At 40.9% G+C, this 18273-nt stretch overlaps 1 protein-coding gene across 5 annotated transcripts in view; it reads right to left on the bottom strand.

Moving 5' to 3' along the window:
• Positions 1-2208: 2208 nt before the first annotated feature.
• Positions 2209-18273, bottom strand: part of MPPED2 (metallophosphoesterase domain containing 2) — a 106254-nt gene continuing 90189 nt past the window's right edge. For all 5 annotated transcript variants that reach the window (XM_033063290.2, XM_033063293.2, XM_033063291.2 and 2 more), the window contains 3 exons: positions 10468-10583; positions 7751-7864; positions 2209-3613 (listed from right to left, as the gene is read on the bottom strand). In XM_033063290.2, coding sequence (XP_032919181.1) covers positions 3495-3613; positions 7751-7864; positions 10468-10583 — 349 coding nt within the window. In that variant the 3' untranslated portion in view covers positions 2209-3494. The remainder of the gene's footprint in view (positions 3614-7750; positions 7865-10467; positions 10584-18273) is intronic.

Here is an 18273-nt window from a genome sequence, read left to right as displayed (position 1 = left end):
AACTTCTACAAACCATGCTGTGTCCCAGTTACCCTGATTGTCAGATATGGCTTAGATCCAGCAAAGGAAAATTGCCTGCCTGTGACAGCACAGACAGACACCTATACATTTCAAAATCTCTAAGGAGCACAAAAAGAAGCCAAACTGCTAGTATTTTCCTGGCCTTTTTGTAACTGCTGCTAGTCAAAGTGAGAACATCCTCAGAAGAGGAAAATTAGATCAATTTCTGAAAGAAAGAAAACGGAAGGATTAAAGGTTAAAACACCCTGGCATGGAGAACAAGCTCAGTGCTGAACCACCAGCAAGGTGAAGCTGACAGAGCCTGAAAGAAAAAAATACCAGGAGAAAACCCAGGGTTAGAAAGTACTCCTGAAGACTTCTGATGGCAAAGAAGTGACTGTCCTTGATGCATCTAAATGGAAGGAGGAAGTCTTATCCTCTCGCTACAAATCCAGGCCCTTGCACCCCAGCGGAGAACCACCTAGTAACACACCTGCTGCACCACACAGCCAAAAAAGCCCCATGGCAAAGAGCTGAAACCAAGACTCACACCTTTAGGACATCTATGGCTATAGGTACCAGTTCAGAGTTTATCACAGAGGTTGATACAGGTTTGTTCCTTCACAGCGCTGCTCCTGGTCTGTTCTCACTACCAGTCTTACCCGAGGCAGGCTCCTGGAGGAACTTCCACTGCCATCCACTCATTTTGCTGCCAGAAGTCTGCTCAAATCCTGGAACAAAGCTGTTGGCTTGGAATTTTTGCTTTTGGAATAACCCAGTTTTTATTAAAAGGCAGAGACATGACAGACTGGTGCCATGGACTATACCTGCCGTAGCTAATGAAGAAGTGCCAGGTTCTTCAGAAGGCTGGAGGGCAACACAGATACAGTGGCTATTCTGCTCATCTGAAAGTTCATGGCACTACAGAGCATCTGAGGCTTTGGGTATTTCCTCCTTATGCAGTGACAACAAGCAAGAGACCAGTGAAACACAATAATCTAAGGTGTGCTACATGCATGATTTCTGTGTGCTCCAAGAATTGCTCTTCTCCGAGGACAGCCATCTCAAAAGTTCTTTGCCAGTAGACAGCTGTGGTTGTCAAAACCAATTTCCTCATCTTCTCACTGATAGTTGAAAAAAGCCCACAAGACAGATCCTGCATTTACATCCAAAAGTAAGAACTAATATTTGGTAACTTTTCTTCCTTTGGCTCAATTGATAAAATAACCAGCACTGCAAGCAAAGTGAGCAGATATCATTAAGGAATGAAGGTGTCTATTTATTTCATAAGGAAACCTGACAAAAAATTCCACATACAGAACAAGAACTAGAATTTAGAAATACAGCAGGTTCTCCCCAAAAAACTTTGGTATGGCAGCCTTATAAATCTGAAGACTTTGACCAACTCCACAGATATGTGTCATGCACATTGCATCAAAATACACAGCCCTCTAAGCTGTACTCTGCTGTGAGAGCCTTGGATTTGTTTTGTCTTTAATCTTTGTATCAAAAATAATGTCAAAAATTAGCATCCTGTTAAGATAAATGGGGATACTCTGTTTCTCTCCTGGTATTGCTGAAGCAGACTCATGAAAACTGTGCCTTATTTTCTCATGTTTGAGACCACATTTTTACAGCCATAACTCCTGTTTTGGAACAAGACTCTGTTATCATCTGTATAACAACATACAGTAACACCAGCAGGTCCTGCAGTGTTTGCCATTCCATTGGCATACACAGAACCACGCTGCCCTGTGATTCCCCTGCCAGTGGTGGATCCTGCTGTAGCCACAAAACTGACAAGAGATCCACATTAAAAGTGATGTATTTCACCTATTGACTATTCATTTTTTTAACCCAGAGTGGATGAGCATAAGACATCTGCAGCTCAGTGCTAACGACCAACTGAAAAAAAAAAGTTTCTGCCTGATCAATTCTTCCTCCTGTCATTTGGAATAGTGTCCTACAAGGATGAACAGCACAAACTTGATCAGCACCTAAAGACAAAATCCCTTCTGTCTAAGGAATGGAGAGATGGATGGCACAGAAACAGAAGGGAAACTCTGAGTGCTCTTTTGACCCAACTGACATCTGCTGAATGGTCCCCAATATAAATTTATTGAGAAATAGAAAACTTTTTATTTACCCTTATCATCACTCCCAGAAATTCATGCCACAAAAAAACACAAAATTGCCTTGAGCCACATATTTAAAAATCTTGCAATTTTATTTGCATATAAAGGCCGCTAGATATAATATCACAATAAATTTAAAGAAACAACTGCTTTTCTAAATTCCATTAACAAGGTAACATAAAACAGAACAAAGCTCAATAGCATTTACAGTGGTGGAACAGAAATAACTATCTTCAACAATATTTTGTGCTAGTGAGATTGCATTTACACACAGTGCAAAATAAGAAAAAGGAAATAAAAAAGACAAGAAGAATATTTAAATATAAAGGACAACTAAGCCTTATTTTATTTAGGCTTGATTGTATCCATTTGACTCTATACATGCCTGAACTACAACAAAGATTTAACTCGGGCTCTTGAAGGCCTTGAGCACTTGGAAAAATGTGTCACATCCTTCATAATTTAGATGTGCTGTACAGCATAATTTTGCAGATGCTATACTGGCAATATTAAATCCTAGCTTAGTTATAATGCACAAAAAATACATATATATATAAATTCATATTTAAAAGGAGTCCGCATTTACAATTTTTTTTTTTTTTACTGCATGAAATACCTGCTCTTTGCAGCTTTCACCCTCAGTCTTTTAAAGCTAAAATAATTTAAAAAAGAAACAACAGAAGGTAGATATCACATACAGGCTGTGGCTATCTAGATCAGTCTTTATAAAGCAGGTAGAGACAAACAACTGAGAAGTCGGCTCTCCCCTTGCTGCATTCTACCATGAACAGAAACAAGTTTAAGTACATGTACATGTCAAGAGGTAAATGGACCCCAAAACATTGTTTGTGCTACTAAGAAAAATTATATAAATGGAGATAAAAAGTTAACATTTAAACCTAGGGAAAAAGAAGACACTTAAAGAAACCCTGACAATAACATAAGTTGTGCAAATTTGGGTGTATTTAAATGCTGCCTATTTTTTAGCTTATAATATAATATTAAAATAAGGTCTCTCACTTATTAAAAGAAAGCTTGGCTGTCCTTTTGAGAATACTATAACAATTTACAATGGCAAATTTATTGAAAAACAAAATTCATTTTACAAATTCACAATGTTTTATCAATTTGAAATGAACGCTGCATTTCCAAAAAGCACAACCTCTAACTTTTCTTCTTGTTTCTTTTGCACCAGCAATTTACAAATAAAAAGAACAAAAAGCCCCAAACTCCACCCCAAAACATAAACCCCCGCTCCCCCAAAATGCCCCCCCAGCCCCCATTTTGAAATAAACACGTAACTGAATGTAAGTTTTGCAATTAGAAAATGGCAGTTTATAGACCTTCCCCAGTAGTGCTTCAGGATCCTTGAGGGGTTGGAAGGTCAAAGATGATGGGAGGGTTGGTGGGCTGGAAGCTGACTGTACACGTGGAGGCGTTGATGTAGGTGGTGTAGCCATCGGTCATGATGCCATAGCCTGTGGGGACAATGGGGACATTCACTGCCAGGGACACACAGAGCACCCAGCACTGCTGGGGAATCCCTGCTGTGCAATAAAACCAAACCAACCCCTTCAAAATCACACCAGCCCCTTCTGGTATCCCTGCCACAAAGGCTCAACTGAAAAAAGATGTCTTGGGTTGCAATACAGGATGTGCCCAAAAGTATGTATTCTATCACCATCTGTTAAAACCAGGTGGGGCAGTGATCCTTATCTCCATGGGACATACTATCTGCTAATGGCCCATCCATTAAAACCAGGTGGGGCAGTGTTCTTTATCTTTTCCACAACTAACCCTTCCTCCACAAGAAATCTTCTGTTAATGGGCCATTGAGTCCCACTGCATGACTGATAAAATTACATCATCCCATTGGGAGATGCTTCACCCAGGGAAGGAGCCAAGAATTTCCTACCTAGATAAAAATCTGAGATTTGGAACACCAAAGCAGACTTTTTCCACTGGATTCCAGAGGAAAAGCAGACCTTTCTCCATCAGTACTGGACCTTTGGAGGAAAACTGCACCTTCTACAGGAGCACTGCATCAAGTGAACCACATCTGTCACTGCAGAAGGACTGCAGTCACCATTTAATGGGACTGCTGCCAACACAACAGGTTGTACTCTAACTTTGTCAGGGTTTAGGGTTTGTTTCTTTGTAGTACCGTATTTCTATTTTAATTTTCCTAGTAAAGAACTGTTATTGCTAATTCCCACATCTTTGCCTGAGAACCCCTTAATTTCAAAATTATAATAATTTGGAGGGAGTTTACATTCTCCATTTCAAAGAGATGCTCCTGCCTTTCTTAGCAGACACCTGTCCACCTTGTCCAAACCAGGACAAAAATCAGTGTACTTTTGATTTATGTACAATTTTTTGCCCCTGGAAAATCCTCTGTTGCAATTGGGTGGGGCAGAAACTCGTTCTTTTTCTAATTGCTTAATTAGTGATCTGTATTTTGCATGCCTGTCATGTCTGTCAGAAGAAAAAGACCATTCAGAAGCAAAAGACTTAGAAGTACAGTAATTTCACAACTATAAGGCGCACCCTTTTGACTAAAATTTTCCCCCAAACCCGGAAGTGTGCCTTATAGTCTGGTGCGCCTTGTATGATGGACAAAGTTCGGAAATTTTCAAACCTGGAAGTGAGAGCTGCGATCTGTGGGGGAAGCCAGCAGGGCTATGGCTACCAGGTGCAGGCGGGGTGGAGCCCGGGCAGCCATGCCCCAGCCCCGGCCCCGGGGAGGCGGGGCAGAGCCCCGGCAGGCACACCCGGCCCCGTGGAGGTTGGGCGGCTCCCCCACAGGCATGCCCCAACCCCGTGCAGGCAGGGAGGAGCCCCGGCAGGCATGCCCTGGCCCCATGCAGGTGGAGCAGCACCCCGGTAGGCACACCTCGGCCCCGTGTAGGCAGAGTGGCCCCCCCGCAAACATGCCCCGGCCCCGTGGAGGCGGGGAGGAGCCCTGGCAGGCATTCCCCGACCCCATGCAGGTGGGGCGGCCCCCCCACAGGCATACCCCAGCCCTGTGGATGTGGCACGGAGGGGCAGTGGGCATGCCCTGGCCCCGCCGAGTACAGGCGGGCCCGGGGGCCTGCACCGCCCCTCCTGCTGGGTACAGGCAGGCCCGGGGGCCCACGGCTGCCAGGTTGAGGCAGGGCCTCGGCCAGCAACCACGCGGGGGAAGCTGGGGCAGATCCTCACTGCAAAAAAAAAGTGTGCCTTATAGTCCAGTGCATCTTATATGATCTACAAAGTTGCGAAATGTGCCAGCTCACGGGGGGCGCACCTTATAGTCCGGTGCGCCTTATGGTCGTGAAATTACTGTAACTTTGGTTTAGCCTAAATACCCCCTCTCCCACAAATGACCTGACCTCTGTCATCTGTCCTGTGCTAGCCCTTATCACTCAGTTCCTCATCCCAGCACTGCTGAGCTGGTGTTCACACTGGCTTCTGAGACCTCAGGAACTCATCAGCAGATTAAAAATGCACACATGAATATACTTAGGCTGGCCAAGGAAGCTGTGCGTGTCCCATCCATGAAGTGTTCAAAACCAGGCTAAACAGGACTCAGACCAACATGGTCTAGTGGAAAACATCCCTGCGTGTGCTAGAGGGTTTGGAACGAGATGATCCTCAAAGTCCCTTCCAATCCAAACCATTCTATGACTCCATTATTTAGTTTATATATATATTTTTAAATAATTTTATGAAAGTGTGTGTGTTTTAGGCTGACATCCAAAAAAACCTAGCAAAGAAGCTTGAAAACATCTAGAAAGTATTTGGCCCAAATGTCCTTAAAAAGAAATAATTGAAAAAAAACCCAGAGTTTCATGGAGGAAGAAAGCTTCCCACTGCAAACCCTCAGAGAAAAAATGTTTTTCTTTCTAACCATTATGACACAATACAGATCACTGCTGTCTGAAAGCTAAGATAAATACAGCTACCCACAGTGCCTATCAGAAAGAATAATCACTTCAGAATTGCTGTACTGTCCGCCTCTATTACTTTATTTATTTAGACTGGCAATTTTGATTTAGATTATTTCATGGTGGGAAAAACCTTATTTGTGGTTATTTTGTTTATCAGCCAGGGGAAAAAACCGCATCACCAAAATGTGTGTATAGCTTCCATTGGTTCATGAGAATGTGGTGCATGTTCAAGTCAGCTGGAGTTGGATAAAAATTAATTGAGCCATAAGATAATGCTCTTAACACTTTATTTCTTTCTGTACTGAAAAAAGCCATTCTTATGTCTTCTGTATAAGTATATAGAAATTATTTTAGTATTTTGTTGATATTCTTACAAGAATTTATTTGAATGTTCACTTTTAATGTGTGCTGCCACCTTTCCCTGGAGATTTAAATGTAAGGTGGTACGCATGGTTCCTTGGTGCTTCCTCATAATGATGGTTTTGTACATTCAGACACACCTTCCTCTCATACCCTCAGCACTATTACAACCATAAGTTTCACCACACAATGTGCCTACAAAGGCTGTAGACAATTTACATATTTTAGTTGGAAGATTTTTATATGCAAGGACTAATATTTGTACAAAATACACAGTTTTTCCTGGGTGCCTTAAAGGACTGTTATTTATGCCTCTGTGCAGAAGGTCATGACAGTACTCCCAGTATAAACTCTTTATTTACAGATGCCAAGCATGGAAATCATTGTATGAAGTCACAAGGGCTTCAAGAAAAACCAACACCACTAGCAGAGAAAGTTGTCCTTTTTTTATTTTTTCTTTCATGAAGTCCTTGAAATCTTTAGGCCTATGGAGAACCTAGTTAGAGACAATGGAGAAGCCTCCAGGGGGGAGAATATAAAACATTTAATGTGTAATTTTGAGTTCTAGGGTCATGAAGTCTTACACTCTCTCTCAGGCAGAACTCCTAGTGTTTGTCTCTCAGCCACATGAAAGCTACAAAATCGTATTAAATATTTAAGTATCTCCAGAATGTATTTAATCTCTCAGTCTCTTCCACTGCCACAGACTGAGCTCATTGTTTCTGAAGCTTCACACTCTGCCTGTCCTGGCACTGACAGAGAGAGAAAATCTATTCTAAAACATGAAACTCCTGGAGGGTAACACAGAGAGCACAGACTGCATCACAGGATGCTTTCAGAAATATGTGCACAGTGAGTTCTGGCTCCTCCTGATGCCTGACTCGAGATGCCCTCCTTTCTGCTTCTCCTTATACCCTGAGGGAGGTGAGCAGAGGCAGCAAGTTGTCTTCACATTTTCTTTTTTTTTCTCTAGCATCTTTCTTAGCTCCTGTACTTGGAGTAATGGGGATAATTTTCATTTTGGCTTGCAAGTGTGGGGAATCTCATCTGTTTCTCTAACCAAGTTTGTCAAAATTTGAATTGCTTTCAAATAACCTGTACAGAACAACCTTTGCACAGTGAAAGACGTAGGTGACTAAATGTAGCACACATTCCTGAAACAGTCTGCTTTAATTCTGGAATAATTTTACAAAGTGCCACGCATGCAATCACTTCCCTGAACTCCCTTCCCTGCTTTAATCCAATACGCCATTATCCACTGCAACACAACATCAAAATGTGCTTCTTGAAATCTGAGATGAAGCAGGGAATGGCACTGCTCCTTACCTTCATGAATCCCACCAAAGACATGGAGTTTGGGCCTTACTCGCCTCTGCACTGTATTCAGCAGCTCCACACAACCCACTCTCTGCAGCTCCTTGGGAACCCAGTCTCGAAAACCTGAAGGCAAAATGCAATCAATACTGTTAATTTTCCCTATTCAGGTAAGGTTTCATGCAGTCTTTCAGGAAGTCATAATTCACACAGGGTTTATTACATTATCTCTAGTCATAACCTCTCCATTAAAGCACACAATAGCTTTTAAGAAATGTTTCATAGTCACTTTGTCTTCCTTAAGATTTCCTCCTTCCATCTACATTAATATTTTTCTGGATGTGATTTGGTTTTTTTAACTATAGGTTTAAACTCATCTTCCACCTTGAAACCCCGGGACATTTATTCCTGGCACTGCTGCAGATTTTTCTTCCCTTTCCCTGGCTCTTACAGCAGTCAGCTTCCCAAGTCAGCTATGTGGATCCTCCAGAAATGAAACAGCTCAGGAAGACGAGCTCAGCTACGACCCAGTACAGCTGCCACCTCAAAGATTTAAAATACAGACTCTCACAACTTCCAGAGAACTGTGTCTGCAAGCATCAGGTTACTTCTGAGCCCTCATCACCAGCCTCAAGCAATCCAAAAATTGCAAAACAGCTTCCAACAAGCCAGTGCTGACCACATTGCCACTTGGTCTTAGGGATAATACAGAAAAATGTACAAAACCTGAGTGCCTACAAGAGCCTGCTGCCTGAAGGAAAAGGATCAGCAGGGCAAGAAGCAATAAAAGGGAAATTGGGAGCCACATCCAGCTGTAGCACCATTCTACTGACTTTAATAATGACAGCCTGTGCCAAGTTAATCCCAGTTAGTAAAAGCATACTGGGACATGAACTTGGATAAATTTTAGTGATCAAAGGGTCCAGTTACGTCCTTTAATATTAATAAGTAAACACTTATTTAAAAGCAGTATTTTTTCAATATTATCATGCAGACTGAGACCTAGAGCCCCTCATTTTAGGTGCAGTACTGACACCTAATCTGGGTCTATAGTTAAGATACAGTGCTAATCTTTTGAAATTGAACTTAATTATCTCCTTAAAACACAAAATTTAAGCACACTTATTCAATTACAGTACTCATTAGTGTCTGCAGCCTCACAGTCCTTCTGTATGAACCCAATTCAGAGCAGATGGATGAACAACCCATTTAAAACAGCACCCATGAAACATTATAAACACACTGGCAAGGGTTTTTTTTGCTTCTTTGGGAAAATTAAGTGATTAAGAGAGTGCAGTTCAGAGCCCTGGTTTGCAATACCCAGTGGCTCTGCTGTCAGCGGATGCTGTGTCACTGCCTTAACACAGCAGCACACTGGGAGCTCCAGGAAGGTTAAAGGCAATTTGCTGATCATCTTACAACATTCTCTAAGTACTGCGAAAAAACGAACCAGAATATAAAAGGAGCAGTAAGTACATTGGTTAAAAACTTTCTGGACTTTGTTTTTTTTTTTTCCTTAGTTTGGCTTAGATTGCTGACTCTTAACTTAATTGTGGTAAAATACATAAGCATGCATTAATTCCTGACTCCCATGGTCACCAAGAAGCTCTAAAAGAACACTGAGCTAGCCTGGAAGCACTCAAAATTCTGGTTTATAAGGGCACCATGCAATTCTAAGAAGATTTTACATATTCACTACCATAATGTAGTGAGTGACTGTGATTCGGTCACTTCCTGTGATTATGTGATCTGACCCCTTGGATTGCAAAATCTTACTAAAACCCTGACAAAATCACTCTTCTCACAGTAAGGGCAACGAAGAGACTGCCACCCTTTCTCATCCTGGTAAGTCATATTTATAAAAGGCTCAGCTGTTGTAAACCCAACTGAGATACTTAAAATACAGTCCCAGCCACATTGTCTTAAAGAAAAGCAGCAAATAATAATAGATGGTGCTGCCTTGTGGGGCATAGGATGGAGAAAAAGGATTGCAGGACTTTCCACATGGTTTTAGTGTGGGCTTCAATGACTTCAGATGTGCCAAAACTGAGTAGTCCTGCCTCTGCTGAATGAGTGTCCTGGTGTCCTTCTGAGACTACCAGAATTTAGTTTAGATATTAAGAGTTAAAACAGAGATTGGCAAATGACTCATACTGACAAGACAAGCAAAATTCAACTAAATGAGAAACTTTAGCTGCCTAATGAAGAAACAAATTATGCATTCAGACACTGGTGCTCATCTGTCATTAGATCAAGGTAGGAACAATTATCTAAGAATATAATTTTATTCCTTCACAAAATTTTTATAAGCCAATTAATACTTTTAAAATTATTCTTACATATTCTAAGTTTACAAGGACATTATCAAGGAGAATACACAACTACATAGTTCCAGACTCTTGACTGCCACTCTCAAACCTTAAAATAACATGACACTGTAGTGAGAAAAGGTTTCAAAAGTTTCAGTCAATCTCTAAAAAGTCATATGGGATTGGAATCTGGCTGTCAGATGAATACTGTTCTTTAAAAAATTGTCAAACTATAATGGTTATGGAGTCAGATATTTGATCTTCCCTAGCCTGAATTTAATAAAAAATCAAGGTTTTTTTATGGAAACTCAACAGATCAGCTAAGCCTAATCATAATTTTCCACTTCTTTCAGAAAGGTTTTAAATCCATAGTTTTTAGTTCTCATGCAAAATATCACACAGAACTTTTGTTTCACTTACCAAGGGGAGGTCCATGTGTCATTAGTATATCAATTCCCTCAGGAATAAGGTTCCACTTGTCTAGCAAAGACTGACCTCTGGGTAGATTAAAGCCCCATCCATTAAACCATGGTGTCCTGTGGAGGAAATAAGACAAACTGCATCAGTGTAAAATAAAAAACTCTTCCCCAATTTTTTTATTAATTAAAACAATTTCTATGCTTCAGAGATTACCTGCAGACAGCCTTTTTGAAAGGGATGCCTAAAGGGATGCCTCTAACATACACTGATTCAAATACATACATATGTTAAAATATATATTTGAATTTAGACTAATGTCTGATGTTATTTTTGTACTTCAAGACCATTCAGCCCTGGGGGCATTTACTCACTAGAGAGAAAGGAAAAAAGACTAAAATAACAAAGTCTAAATCTCAAGCTTTTTATCAAAGTTTAGGAATGTTCATAAATAAGAACTCTTTCCCTATATAATTTAAAATTCATTTAGTATTTCTTAAGGAAAACTGATACTCTCAGTGTTCTGCAGCATAGCACAGAGTTGTTCCAAGACACTGGTTTTTCCACCAACCCAAGCATGTAGCAATGACAAGTGCATTTTCTAGAGTACTTTTTTAACATACAGCTTTTTCAACACATAACATATAATTTTGATACAGGTACATCATAATAAAGCACTTCCCTATCAAATAAGTACACAGAACAATTGCTCTGATGAAATACAGGAATATTTCAATTTTTTTACCAATAACCTTTTTTACAGCTCTTAGTACTGTACTAATTTTAAGAGTTTGCATCCATGTCTGTGTTTCCTAGAGCTCAAGCAACAGTTTTAGACTTTGTTTTCTAGGTAGGATATTCCTAGCCCTACTCATATTTCTGACAGTTCAAGCTACTCCTGAAGTCTTCAGGAGGGTACTGCAGTTCTGAAAACAGAAAACAAAAACTGGGGGCAAAAAACAACCACAAACCAACCTTGCAAAAACCCATACCTGTTAAAAGCAGAGATCATTAAAGTCCTATGTAATTTCATTATGTAACCTGTCTCCTCTACCCACTAAATTATTCATTTTTCCAGCCCCAAGTATGCATTTAAATGGGAATGTCTGCTGAGATTACATCTCTATTTTTAAATTTTTTTTGTAATTAAAGCATTTTGTTTTCCTGGGACAATAGTTTGACCAATGAGGATGGTAGCCAGTTCCAGGGACGATCTGCATTCCTGACACTCGGCAGTATGGAAAAACAGCAGGCGCTGCCAATATAGGGGCAGGGAGGTCACTGGTGCCTTTGTACCAGATAATAGACACATCCCATGTAGTCCTGCTGGATAATACTCATAGTACACACACACAGGAACTCATTCAAGCTACCAGACTTCCTGAATGAACAATGACAGAAGATAGGAAAATTAGATGTTAGTCAAACATTTTATGTGAGCTGTGGGTTCCTCCTGCTCGGCCACAAAGCTTCACCTCTCACAGCTGCATCCACTGAAGTACCTGAAAACCTTCCTGTGTTGGAAAGCACAGTTGGTGCACCTCACAGGAGGTTTGTATGCAGCTGAATTAAAACTGAAGGCTGTGTCTTGGCTTTAACTAAACCACAAGAATTTCTGCTTTACTAGGATTAGCTTTCCTGAAATGTGTATCTAAGTTTCCTTTCCTGTAGCATTCCTAGGTTTTAACTTATCAAGATCATTGTAACCTTCAAGGCTGCAGTCAGAAGTTAAAATATCATTTAGCTAAACATTCAGCTGCTTAAAACAAACAAACACATAGAGTTTGGGTCAAACTTTTCACTGTCAATTAATTATTCTTTCCCCACTTGCATTTCTCCTGCAGATAAGACTGTAGTTATTACAACATAGTTAAACCTGAAACATGAAACCACATCTGTGATCTCTCTGGATCTCTTTGGAGACTACGACCACAGAAAAACCTGGATTTGTCTGCAGGATTTTTATTTTATTTTCTTCTGAAGCACTGTGGAACGAGGAGGAGGGGAACCTGAGCTCACATATATTCCTCATTCACCAGCCTCTGTAATTAGCTGTGACTAACTGGCGCCACATGGGAATCCACTTGCAAAGAAAACTTTTGAGAAACCTTCCTCATTATGCAGCATGTGCCCAAAAAAAAAGATGGTCAAGTGCTTATTTAATATACTAAAGATTTTCATACAAAATGGATAAATCAAAAAGAAGAGAAGAGCAGTCATGACTGGAAGAACACCTGGATTACAGATTTAGACTTCAGGCACTTAAAACATGAAACAGTGCATAATTCCTGCCGGCGCTGCAGGCTGGCCAGGCAAACTGAGAGTCCCTGCCCTTCACAGGGGGTTCAGAAAGCCAAGCATGTGTTCAGAACACCACCAAGAAGCCAAACAGCTGCATGGCACAGGCTCAGGTTTAGGTGGGAGCACAAGGAAGGTGAGCTGATGTTTGCTGCATTGCAGTGAAGATGAGATGAGGTTGGTGTGCTGCGAATCCTGTGAGCAGGCAGTGAAGGGCTGGTTATCCCAGCAAACCTTAAATACGTGCAGGAAAGCCAAAGCCTGCCCTGTGGGTAGGTAGTGTCCTGTCAAGGAGTATCAGAGAAGGATATTTTACTCCTGTTAGTGCCTTTTTTTGCATACATAAGAGTTAAATAGAGTCACTCTCAATGTCTAAACAATTTAGAAGAAAAAAAATGTGCGTGGAGTTAGGTGCCTTCTGTATTTTCAAGGTGTGAGAAACCACTTCCTATCTAGGAAGAAATGTAGATAATGAACTTGAGCTGCACTGTCATGGTTTAATGCCAGCTGGCAACCAAGCACCACACAGCTCATGACCTCCCATGGGGTGGGAGAGAGAATCAGAGGGGTAAAAACACATATACCCACTCATGGTAAATTACAGTCAAGCACAAGTAATTAGTAAAGACTACTTAAGTCATTAGTAGCAATATTTCAGATCTGACCTAATTCTTTTTCCTATAGATCTCTAAGTAAAAGTTCCTAAAACTTCATTTTTAAGTATAGATGGCAATAGCAGAAAGTTATTGGCTGTTGAATAATGCCACAAGGGAGGCCTAGATGGAAAACCCACAGGGACTGGTAATGAGAGATTACAAATTATTTTGTCATTTTATGTTTGATGGACCAGAACACGTCCTCACATGCTTGGTGTGTCAGCCCCTCTTCAGAAGAACCTAATTGAGGCTCTGCTCATCAGAACCAAGCCACACTTCACAGCATCCCTCTCATGCCATCAAACCATCACAGTAATTCCTGAGCCCTGACAGCTCAGCCCTCTCCTGACTGCAAAGCTTCCTGATCACTTAGGGAGAGCAGCTATGCTGGCACCAGATGTGACACAGGGAATATCCTCATGAAAGGCAGACACTTGGCCCATCCTTGCTCTCCTCAGTTCTTCATTTCTGCACAGGAATCCCCACAGATCGCCCTCCACCTGGCATTTTGGAAGCTATGTTTTCTGCAATTAAAAGAATGCTTATGCAGTAGGCTGCAAATTATCTTCACACCTTGTGCTGCAAGAGATGCAGACACTGCTTGACATAATGCCAGGAAGGAGGGAATGTTAAGCTTCCCAACAAGACTCATCCTCCTTTTACAGGTGCATTGGGAGAACCCCTGGATAGGACACACAAACCCATCTGCTTTGAACAGCAGCTTCAGCAGGTGATCAGCTCTCCCTTCTCCCAAGTAAGCACTGTATGGCTTTATTATTTTACTGATACATTAAAAAAAACGCAAACTAACCTGCGACTAAAGCACAGTGATGGAGGGAGCATCATTTCATAACACAAAAAATCACAACTGCTCCTCAGTGCATTCACCTCAGAAGCAACACTATCACATGAAGAAAAGAGACATGAAGAAAAGCAACAGCCAAATTCATCCTGGTAACACGGAAATGTCAACTCCTTCTGGAACTTTAATGTTTCTAAAGGATGGTAACTCCTACCACCTACTTTCATCTCTCCTCTGACTCATTAATTTAATTACCTGATCCTCAGAGTCCAACAACTCAGGAGGTAAATGTACAATGAGACCTTCTAGATTTCACATTTTCCTCTTAACTCCACCAGTAAATCCATTTATTTCAATAGTTACTTCTAAACAGGATTAGAAAAAATAAATTATCTCACAGGTCTTTATTCCCAAGTATTCATTCATTTTTAAGGCTACCCCAATCCTTTAGGAAAGCTTCAATTTTATCCTTAATCCAATGAATAAAGTGCACATGAGGCAAAAATCTCAATCTGTCTCCTTCTACAGGGAAGGGCAGGGAGGAGACACAGCCTGTGTAATCATCTAGACAAAAGACTGAGCAGGGCAAGTGCACAATGGATTGAGGAGGCACATTTGACAAGAACTTCTGGAAACTTGCCTTTGGTGATACAAAAGACATTTTTTGGTTAAGCTCCTCTTTTACAGCGAAGATTCAAATGTTTTTTTTCATAATGTAACAACCACCAGGAAATAGTAAAGGCTAAATTGTTTCCTAAATGTGCTCATTATATGCAGTGTTGTGACATCAGTGAGAGGCACAGCCTGGGGGTTCCAGCTGAATGTCATTCCCACCAGCACTTACCTGCTGTGCCTCAGTGTCCCATTTAGAAAGAGCGAATAATAAAACAGAGCAGAAAGGAGCACCACGGAGCCTGGTTCCTTGGGGTTTTGCTTACCTTGCATCTTTAAACAGCTGAAGCTCTCACAAAAGTGAATTATCAGTACTGCAATTATGTTAGCCATGTTGCTATATGTACCTCCTTATTACCAGGCTGCCGTTAAGTCAGGAAGTCTCTAAAACATAGTTCAGCTATTTTCACAAGATTAGAAAAACCTGAAACCTCAACAACCCGATGGTTGTTTTGATTGCAGGAGTCTTTTTTCCAGGTTTTTCTCTCTCCCTCTTTTAACTTACACTCTCTAACCTCTGAATGCTGGTTATCTACATGACAAAGCATTTGAGAAGCATGACTCCCCATCTTCCACTGCGTTTGGAGGAAAAGAGCCCCTGCAGTGCCTTTTCCCTGGGGAGCAGTCCTTCACAATGAGAAGCTGCAGGATCACCTCACCAGCCAGTGTGACCTGGCACACTCCTTGCACCAAGTCATTCTCCATTTCTACCTCAGACTGTACACACTGATCAGTGCAGGTTTTAGTTTAAACTCCTGTCAGGTAGAGATTCTTGCCTGGATCTGTAAGAGCTGTGAAAGGAAGGAAAAATCTAGGACTTTTGCTGCTGCCATACATCATGTTTCACGAATGTGCTGATCTGGACCAGATTACCACATAAAACAGGAACAGGACAGGAGCAAGTGCAGCTGTAGCCATCCATACAGCTGGAAAATGGTACATGAAAAAAATTCCCTCCCGCATCTTTCCTCTCTCAATGTCTGCACATCTCTGCCCTTGCTGCCTCCAGGCTGCCCCAGCTGTTATTGACAGGTAACTGAGCTCTGATCCCCAAATCTACAGCCTGCTACCTCTGTGGATACATTTCACATATTTCTCTTCTCTGATGCTCCACCAGCCACTGACATCTTCTACCCTATGTCTGGAATGGTTAGTGATCCTTTTTGGCAGGGATTGTCCACTTAGTTCACATGTTTTGTGTTAACAATACCAGAACACCACAGATAGTATTTAAGAAAACTCATCAGTGGGAAAGATGTGCTTTAATAAAAAGAAAACCAAAAGAATTTGAGTTAAGAAACACATAAAAACACACCAGGGTTTAAGAAACTTCAGAGCAAAGGAGCAGAGAGGCAGGAGGCTGAAACCCCAGGAATGTCACAGAGGATCACAAGACACTGAGGACAGCAGGACACAGAGCACAGGGCTCCAGAGGACAGCAGTAAAGAACACAATGAAGCAGAGCAGTGGGCACCACCAGGAAGCCAGTGAGTACTGGAAAGGAGAGGAAGAGAGTAGATGAATTTCTCAAGCTTATGATCCAGACAACCTTTGCTTAAGTATCCAAATTGCTCATAAAGAGGAAATCTCCTCCAAACCTTCTGAGGCTTTCCAATCCCTAACTGTATTGCAATTATTTTATTTAGGGCTTTACTTAATGAGATCTGGGAGATATTTTGATATCCCAAAAATATGAAAATAATTCAAACTTGACTCAAGGGCTAATTTCATTCTACTTTTAAAAAGAACAGAATTACAAAGGCCTATGAACAGAAGCAAGTATCTGACCTTAAACATTCCTGTGCTGCATATAGGTGGGGCTGGCTTGAAGGATAGACCTCGTTTAAGTTAGACTCAAATGGATCCATACATCAAGTACATTGTGTTTCCCCACCTGGCAGTGGTGCTGCACTGTTGCAGCAGCTCAGACCTACTTGTAGAACTGCTTCTCATTCTGGAGTGAGCACATTCACTCCTTCATTCCCATACTGCATCCCAGCGCACCCTTGAAGCGTCAAAGGATGCTGCAGTGCCTAAAAAGAACTCAAATGAATCAAGTTCTTATGAAAAAAAATTTGTGGTCTTCATAAAAACACAGAGAATTTTAAAATATATGTCTAAAGAAGGAGCTCTCTGGTCCTGAAGCTCACCACAACATAAATCAAATGTCTATTCCCAGGGACATGCCAGGGGAAAGAGGAAACAAAAGAAAAGAAGAGCAGCTGTCTATAATTTTGATTCAATTTTGCTCAACAACTGTGCATGTTAAAGAATTATGCTTGGATGCTTGATTTCTTAGAGTAAGCATGATCATAATATGCTATTGTAGCACATCTTAAATTAATTTTCTACATTCCTCTTATTATCTGTGCAGGAAATGGGAATTGACAAAGCTCCTACCCCAGGTCAGTCTGGGAGAAGCTTTTACTAGCAGTCCTGCTTCTGTGATGACAGCACACAATAAAGTAGAGCAAAAAAAAAAGTAAAGGCCTTTCCCCCAACACACACTTAATAGTGCATATCTTCAATCTGCTGGGGTAGTCTGAGTGCAAAATCTGAACAGGTCTAATTACATCCAGTAGTTTCTGTTGAATATTGTACATATTTGTAAAAGCAGCATTTGGAAAATATTAACAGAAACATGTTGGTCTTTAAAACAATTAAGCTACATTTCAGTGGATTATGAAAGAAATGTTGCCAGATATAAGTTAGTATAGCAAATAAAACACTCCAAAGTAGTTATGTCAACCTTCCCTATTAGTGAAATTGGTTCTTGCTCCTAAAAACAGCCTCTAGATATTTAATAATTTGGAATGCCCCTTAAAACAGAATTCTTTAGCATTGATAGAGTCTCTGTAGTTCCTCCAAAAGGCTGAGGGTCAGCAGATGTGATAGCTTGTTCATTAATTAATGCCACAGACCAGACAAATTCCAGACATATTTTATGTAGTGTTTCAGCACCTTTTTATATGTTTATAACTGCAGCCTGTACTGCTCCTAATATACACAACATTTAATAACATCTACAGTAAAGGTGTGTCTTTTTTATGTTGAGGAGCTCTACCACATAACATCAGGAAGAAAAAGGTTTGGGTCTTTGTGCCTTTGTGTTCTGGATGTCTTAGTTGCCCCTGCTTTTCCCATTCTTATTTCCAGAGTTATCTTATTTCCAGTTTGATATTTCTGAAAAATAAATAAACCAAAACCAACCCAAAGGAACATGCTAAGCACAAGCCTACATCACAATCACAGGAACTTGAAGGCTTTCAAAAACTCTTTCAAGTGCTTTAAAAGTAATAAATAATTTTAGGATCAGAACAGTCTAGACAGAGCACTGTTTACAGAGGTGCTGTGCAGAACTAGGTTGGCTAACCCAAGAAT

Source organism: Catharus ustulatus, chromosome 6 (assembly GCF_009819885.2).
Source record: "Catharus ustulatus isolate bCatUst1 chromosome 6, bCatUst1.pri.v2, whole genome shotgun sequence".
Classification (NCBI taxonomy): domain Eukaryota; kingdom Metazoa; phylum Chordata; class Aves; order Passeriformes; family Turdidae; genus Catharus; species Catharus ustulatus.
This window is presented reverse-complemented; position numbering and strand designations above follow the sequence as displayed.